We start from the raw sequence: 8,273 nt of genomic DNA on the forward strand, positions 1-8,273 counted from the left end.
TTTCAAAAAGATTTCTAGAATCAAAGTAGAGATTCATTTTAAAAGTTTATCTTAAAGAATTTATATAAAGGTATTAACAGCATAGTAATTCTAATTTTTTCGTTATTAGTTGTTACCTAGATTGTTTGGGATAAACTTTCTACACTAAAACAGACAATTTATACTGAAAAAAAAATCACATGCTTAAAACTTACCGAAAATCATCCAAACTTAGGCTACCTCTGCAATATCAGATATGTGAGATTATATAAGGAGAGAGAGAAAGCCCAGATATTAAACAAGTTTCACTTTAGAATATAAAATCAAATTAAAAGGCTTAAAAGTTATACAACTGGATAGCATTCAACCTTCAAAAGAAGAAGAAGCATTTATGAACTGCATGACACAGGGAAGAAAAACAGCAAATGGCTATTTGGGGTATGCAATCTCAATTACCAAAATTCTTTTAAAAAAAAATCAGTATGTCAGGAAATAATTCAATTTTTTTCTCCTTGGGCATATTATCTGTTTGACGCAGTGAAAAATATATAGAAAGTAAGTTAACAAAGACAACTCATAATTCCCAATATGGAACTGTGTCTATATTAGATATAAACATACATGCTTTAAACATTTATTTTAGTCTGAGTATTTAAAATTTAATGTTTTGCCACGCATAATGGCTCATGCCTACAATCCTGGCACTCCAGAGGCTGAGGCAGGATTATTGTTTCAAGTTTGAGACCAGCCTAACTACTGAGTAAGAGATCCTGTCTCAAACAACAAAATGGTTTGGGGCTGGGGATGTCTACTAGTAGTAAGTGTTCGATTAACATGCAGGAGGCCCTTAGTTCAATTCCAAATGCAACAGAACAAAACAAAAACCACACCCCCTTCAAAAAAAAAAAAAAAAAACCTTTTAAAAGAATCCATGAAGCTAAGAAACAAAGTTAACAAGATATTCCTAAAGAGTTATGCTTTGAATACATATAAAATACAGTAGGTCAGGATTAGCAATATGCATTAAAATTTTACTTTTAAAATATGAGGGGCTGGAGACACAACTCAATGGTTAAGAGCAATAGGTGCTCTTGCAGAGGAACTGGGCTTGGTTCCTAGCACTCACATGGTAGCTAACAACAGTCTGTAACTATAGTTTCACACACTCTTCTGGCCTCATGGGCATCGTACGTATGGGTGCACATACATACATTCAGGCAAAACACTCATACACACAAAATAAAAATATAAATAAAATATTAAATACAACTAAACAAAGTATAGACATAAGCCACAAAAATTAAAAACTGCAATCAATGGATGCTGAGGAATCTCCAGGAACTAGCTCCCTAATAATCAGTTATCTAATCCACATGGTCAGCCCTAAACACACACACAAGTACCACTAAATGGACTCAGTGCATTTTATACATAGATATATGTTTGTAAATGAACAAATGCATATGTAACAATAATAATCAAAAAAGAGGACAAGAAGCTAAGAGAGTGGAGACAGGAGAGTCTGAGGGGGACGAGGAGGACAGGAAATGATGCAAATAATACCCGTGTGTGAAATTCTCAAAAAATAAGCTATTAAAAGTCTCAAAAATAGCTGGGCATGGTGGCACACTCCCTTAAACCAAACACTCAGGAAGCAGAGGCAGAGGGATCTCTGTGAGTTCAAGGCCAGCCTGCTCTACATACTGAATTCCAGGCCAGCTGGGGCTACAGGGAGACCCTGTCTCAAAAAGACCAAAAGAAAAAAATTTTTTTAAATAAAAAGTATTTTATCTATTTTAAGTAATTTAACAGAAAATTAACAAAAGTACTCTTAAAATAGAAGATTAACAAACTTTTCTACTTTTTCTATTTAGGTAAATTACTTACTGAGCATCAGAGAAGCAGAGTCCTGATAAATGACAGTTAATATTAAAGTCAGCTGACTATGAAGAACATACTTTAAAAGACCATAATCCCAATTCAAGTTTCCTTCTTGATTTTTATATATTTCTTAGATTTATTTTTAATTATATGTGCATATATGAGCTTGTGTGGGGGTATATGCACATGAATGCAGGTACTCAAGGAGGAGAGAAGTGTTAGATCTCCTGGAGCTGGAGTTATGACAGTTGAACTGCCTTATGTAGGTGCTAGGAACCGAATTTGGGTCCTCTGAAAGAGTAGTACAAGCTCCTAACCACAAGCCATCTCTCTAGACCCATGGCTCTAGAGATAAAATATTTTATATATTATTTGTATTTTATGTATATCAGTATAATGCCTGCATGTATATAAGTGTGCCTGTCTTGTGCAGTACCCATGGAGGTCAGAAGAGGGTGTTGGATTCCCTGGAACTGGAGTTGTAGACAGTTGTTAGCAGCCATGTGGGTGCTGGGAACCAAACCCGGGTCCTTTGCAAGAGCAGCCAGCACTCTTAACTGCTGAGCCATCTCTCCAGCCCCATCCTTTTTTATATTTTAAAACCAGAAAAATGCCGGGCATGGTGGCACATACCTTAAACCCAGGACTCAGGAGGCAGAGGCAGGTGGATCTCTGTGAGTTCAAGGCCAGCCTGGTATACACAGCGAGTTCCAGGTCAGCTGGTGCTACAGGGAGATCCTGTCTCAAAAAGACCAAAAAGAAAACAAACAAACAAGCAAAAAACAGAAAAATGAGTGCTGAAGATAATCAGGTGCTCTTAAAGTGGCAAAGAAAGTTTTCCATTTCTGAAGCTGATGCTTTTGACTCACATTTAACTAGTAAGTAGACACTGATGGTTACAGAAACATATCCTCTTAAATTGTACTCTTTAGGCATTTCACCAAGCTCAGTGAGATGCTAGCATTGAGACTAACCATCCTACATCTATAAAGAAAAGAACAACCCCCACCTGCCTTTCAAATATAATGGAAAATTTGACAGAAGACACTGAAAACAAGAGTTATGTGAATGGGACAAAGTAAACTACTTTTTGTTAAGGTCCATGTTTCCTGAGTATGGCATATAAATCATTGGGAAAAAAATTTTTAAAGAATTTTTGGGGGGTTTTTTTGAGACAGGGTCTCCTTGTAGCTGGCCTGGAACTCACTATGTAGACCAGGCTGGCCTCTGCCTCCTGAGTGCTGGGATTAAAGGTATGCACCACCGCGTCCAGCAAAATGTTATTTTGAAAGCATCATGAAGACATTTTCCACCTTTTAGAGTAGGTTCTGCATGTATTTTGCATCTACTGAAGCATAATATGAGAATTATTCAACACTCCCAAAATTTCAAGTAGACTTCTAAAATACTTATGTCAAAAAGTGGAATATATCCTCCTAGTCCTCATCCTTCTATGAACCAGCTTAAAAAATACTGTTTTTTGACTTATCTACTCCTCTCTTTTTATATCAAATCTCCAATTTATTAATATACATGCTGGGTACTTGTTCAAAATGGCAGGTACTAAGAACAATGTGACTGTTGTATACAGACTTTTTGTTGTTTTATTAATTTTGTACATACAACACTATAAAGATAAATCAGGCCACCAGTTATCCAGTTCATAAAGGGGTAAATTCTCTCATTACCCTTTGTTAGACTGCACACTTCTGTTTTCAGAGCACCAGGAGGGAAAAGGAGAAAAACCCCTCTAATTTGTACCAGTAAGTACACTTCAATGAAGTTTCTTCTGAAAACAACAAAACTGTCTAAAATTTTGAATCATTTAAGGGTTTTGTTTAAAGGCATGTAGTTCTATTTCCCAATAAAGAAGTTATCAAGCACGAATATATTTTAGTAATGAGATCAACAAGGTGAGTGTGTAGTTTTTCTGTAAGAATTTCAGGCATTTTCAGATTACTCATTGGTGAAATATCTTCTCAACTCACATAACAATGGGATGACATGTTCAATCAGAAAAATAGCTGATAAAACCAATGATACTACCACAGAATGATCAGCAATAGCAATTCCCAAAACAAAGCGTACAGGGTTAAATATGCCTACCTGTTGAACTTTGAATTGCGTGTTGGTGATTCTGCACCTCTTAAAAGTTGCCTGAAATACTTCAAAACAATAAATAATAGGTTTTACTAAACCTCTATTTGACATTGAAACATGCTATTTAATCTTTCTATTTTTCAGCCTAAAAAAAAAAGGCTAATTGTGAGCTGGAAGTGTAGCTTAGTAGAGAGCTTGCCTAGCATGCACAAGCCCTGAGTTTGCTCAGTAGCACACGGAAGGAAGGGAGGGAGGGAGGATAAAAGGGAAAGGGGAGGAGGAAAGGAGAGACAGAGAGGGGCTGAGAGAGAAAAAGAAAGGAGACTGAGAGAAAGAAGAGACTGAGAAAAGAAGATAGGAAGAGGAAGAAAAAAGAGAAAGGAAGGGGGGAGAGAGAGACAGAGACAGAGAGACAGAGAGAATATGAATACAACCACAATCAAATAAGAAAAGATTGGGACCAGGGAAGTGGCTCCATGGGTAAAGGTCTTGCCTCAGCTAGAAGCTAATGAGCTAGCTAGAGTCCACAACGTAACAGCCTACCTCAAAACAAAAAACAAAGTAGAAGGAGAGAACAGACTCCTGAAAACTTGTCTTCTGTCCACACAAACATGGTGGCATACACACCACCCATACTCACACATATGTGTACACATGCATACACAAAATAGTTCATTTAAAAAGTAGTACAGAAGATGAATGCTTAGTGAGTAAAGGCACTTGTTACCAAGCCTAATGATTTGGGTTCAATCCCTAGGAGCCACATGGTAGAAGTAGAGGTCTGACTCTAGCAAGTTGTCCTGACCTCTACATGTCCCCTTTGGCACATACTTCCCACTCAGTCACCCACACACATATACACACAAATAAATAAATGTAATTTAAAAATTAAATAGCACAAAGACTAAAATATTATAAATAAAATTAAGCTACATGATTTTCACAAGTCTGGAAACAATGATATACAAGAAAAATGGGGTTTCTGCATTAATATAGTACTATAAAGCCACTTGGGCATATGGAAAATCATGTTCAGCAATTTGGTTTTAGTCTACCTAGTCACATAAACCCAAAAATGGTTTTAGTATTGAGATTTGTGTTCATAGGTAACTTCTAATTTACAGTCAGCTATATGAAGAGAGTATTCACTTTCTTAATCTTGTTTCATTTTTTTACTTAAATTACTTATCTAACACTATCAAAGCCACTATCAAATTTTATATAGAAGTCCTCAGTCAATAGCTTGACTTACCTCATCACTGTGACAGAACATGGGGGTAAACACATTCTCCAAAAGAGAAAGAACATGTTCATAGGCTTCAAAAAGACATCTCATAGTTTGAAGTTTCACAACATCTATGTATGGGCCTTCAGCAACTATTTAAAAAAATATTCAACTGTAGAAATTATTTCTGAATAGCATAAATGCAATATATTTCTTTATAATTCGTATGTGAAACAATATACAAACAAGGGCCCTAAAACTACATTTCAAAGAAACTCCACCATAAGAAATCTGAATAGAATGAGAAATTAGAACCTAGCTGCAGGTCTGACACATTCTAATTATATCAATAGTTTTTGTTTCTGTTTTTGTTTCTTTTGGGGGTTTTCTTTTCTAATGGGCAGGACCTCATTATGTAGCCCCAGCTGTCCTTGAACACATGATCCACCTAGCCCTGCCTCCGAGGCTGGGACTACAGACATGCTCTTCCACGACTGGCTCAGCTATGTGAATTGTGAGTCCTCCTCTTCCTCAAAGCTTTCATTTCTTTAGTAAAATAAATATGTAAAAACAAATGCTTAATCTAGGAAAGCTAACCAAAGAGCTCTAAATATTAAAAACCAACATGGTCACTTAAGATGCATGTCCCCTCCCGCAGCTGTTACAGTAACTGAAGAGCACACAATGAAAGGTCCTGGAAAGGAGACAGACAAGCCACTCTCTCCACAGCCTTAACTTACTTCTGTGGATCTCTTCTACAATGAAGGGATCAAATCTAATCTTGTCAATACTTTCATCCAAACAATATGTTTTATAAATCTTCTGCAACTCCTCATGAAGAGAGAGCATTTCCTCATTTGATAGCTCTGGTCGCAAAATTCTATCATTAAATTCCTCTATCAAATCAGAGAAAGATCAAGAAAAAAATTATTTTCATACAAATGTTTTCATGAAAACCACATTCTTAGTCTAACTGTAGCCAATACTAAAAGCAGCAAATACAACTGAATTAATCATTTTAAGCTTTTAAAAAAGATGTAAAATAGATAAAAGTACAAGCTAACCATATTTTATGTTAATATATGAATATAAAATATGTATGAAGAGCAATACAAGAACAGAAAACACATCGATATTTTTTTTTTTTTTGAGACAAAATCTTACTACGTAGCCCTGGCTTACCTGGAACTCACATGTAGATCAGGCTGGCTTCAAACGCACAGAGATCCATCTGTCTCTGCCTCTTGAGTGCTGGGATTAAAGGTATGCACCACCAAGCACAGTATAAAATTTTCTCTAAGCACATAGTGGGCACGCCTTTAATCCCAGTATTCAGGAAACAAAAGCAGGCAGATCTCTGTGAGTTCCAGGCCATTTGCGGCTATCAGAAGAATGTTCTCAAAAAACAAGGAACATACTGGATTAGTTTCTTATACTAAAGGTCTTTTAGTATTTTTTAAAAATCTGACTAAACAATAATGAAAACAAAGTTCATAGGTTTCTCACAAATCTAATAATAAAAATAAAACATACACATATGCACACAAACAATTTGATACTAGAAACAAAATCCAATACCTTGAGTCTTTATCACTGAGCAAAAATCCCCAGGTCCCATTTTTGTATTTATTGAATAAAAAGGATCCTTAATGAAAATTATGACAAGGTGGCAATGCTTTGGAAGAATATTAGTGGAATCCTTTTTTTTTTTTTTTTTTGAGACAGTATCTCCTTTTACTTATAGCCCCACCTGGTCTGGAACTTGCTATGTAGACCAGGCTGACCTCTATCTCACAGAGATCCTCCTGCCTCTGCCTCCCATGTGCTGAGATTAAAGGCCTGTGCCACCACACCATGTGATTTTTAGTAATTCTTTTCTGCAACTAGGATTCAAGACTATGCCTCACCTGGAAAGGGATAATTTAGATTAGTTCAGAAATTCCTAGACTATCTAGCAAATGAAACTTAGTGAAGTGACAGAAGGCTACCACATCAGATCTGACCTAATGATTCAAATACATTAAAAAGGATGAAAAAGACTCATAAAACACATAAGTAAGCCTCACCAACAGTCAGACAAAACTGCAGGACGTGCACTGCTCCTTCCTGTTTCAGAAAGTTCATAAACCGAAACAAAAGGTCTTGCTGTTCTCTGATCTGCTTCAATTCTAACTTCAGCACCTGGTCACAATATAGGAGGAAGAATAAGTTAAAGATACATACATACAGCAAAGATACTGTATTCTAAAGTTGTTTAACCCAAAATGTTACTGCTAAAAATACTCACAGATGGTTTTTTATTTCTAGGTTCTGCAAATTTCTGTAAGAATGGAACCAAAGGGGAAGCCGGTTCAGTTGCTTTTTCAGGCTTTGAAGGAAAAGAATCATTAGCTCAGTAAAACTGCCACTGGCTTTGACATACAGAAACAAAATTGAGTGTGATTAGAAGTGGTTCATTGTATGCTCAATACTCACAGGACTGTCATCAATGAAGATGATGAGCAGATGATTCACAGTATCCTAATAGAAAATAATAAACATAGGTCAAAGTAATTCCACTATTGTGTTTTGCCCACAGAACTTTTACAGTATCAAGTTCTCTACAAAAATAAGCAAATAGCTCACCAAGTGGCTAAATATCTGCACATGGAATGGAAGTTCTTTAGTCTCTCTGAACATGGGCAAAAAGGAGACACTTGTTTTGTCATTTAAACTGTATCTGTTTCTTCAAAATTCAAATGGATCAAACATGGAATTTTCCAAGTGTCTATCAATGGATGAATAAATTAGCAAAATGTGGCACAAACATAAAATGGACTATTACTGAGAACTGAAAAGGAAGGAAATTCTAAAAGAAGCTGTAACATGGAGGATCCCTGAGAATTTAGGGTTAAGTGAAATAAGCAAACTACAAAAAGACAAAACCTAGGATCCTCAACCAGGCATGCTGGTGCATGCCTTTAATCCCAGCACTCAGGAGGCAGAGGCAGGAGGATCTCTGTGAGTTCAAGGTGAAGGTCAGCCTGGTCTACACAGTGAGTTCCAGGACAGCTGGGGCTACAGGGAGACCTTGTCTCAAAAAGACCAA

At 36.4% G+C, this 8,273-nt stretch overlaps 1 protein-coding gene across 5 annotated transcripts in view; it reads right to left on the reverse strand.

The window, feature by feature from the left end:
* The window catches only part of Snx14 (sorting nexin 14), an 84,142-nt gene that overhangs the window by 28,858 nt on the left and 47,011 nt on the right, over nt 1-8,273 (reverse strand). For 3 of the 5 annotated variants that reach the window (XM_029562306.1, XM_029562307.1, XM_008830669.2), the window contains exons 10-16: nt 7,661-7,705; nt 7,473-7,553; nt 7,252-7,366; nt 5,926-6,081; nt 5,213-5,337; nt 3,967-4,025; nt 195-221 (exon numbers count right to left, since the gene is read on the reverse strand). In XM_029562306.1, coding sequence (XP_029418166.1) covers nt 195-221; nt 3,967-4,025; nt 5,213-5,337; nt 5,926-6,081; nt 7,252-7,366; nt 7,473-7,553; nt 7,661-7,705 — 608 coding nt within the window. The remainder of the gene's footprint in view (nt 1-194; nt 222-3,966; nt 4,026-5,212; nt 5,338-5,925; nt 6,082-7,251; nt 7,367-7,472; nt 7,554-7,660; nt 7,706-8,273) is intronic. The other 2 variants (XM_017797517.2, XM_029562308.1) reach the window with 1 other exon arrangement.

Source organism: Nannospalax galili, unplaced genomic scaffold, assembly GCF_000622305.1.
Source record: "Nannospalax galili isolate Female #2095 unplaced genomic scaffold, S.galili_v1.0 scaffold195, whole genome shotgun sequence".
NCBI lineage: Eukaryota > Metazoa > Chordata > Mammalia > Rodentia > Spalacidae > Nannospalax > Nannospalax galili.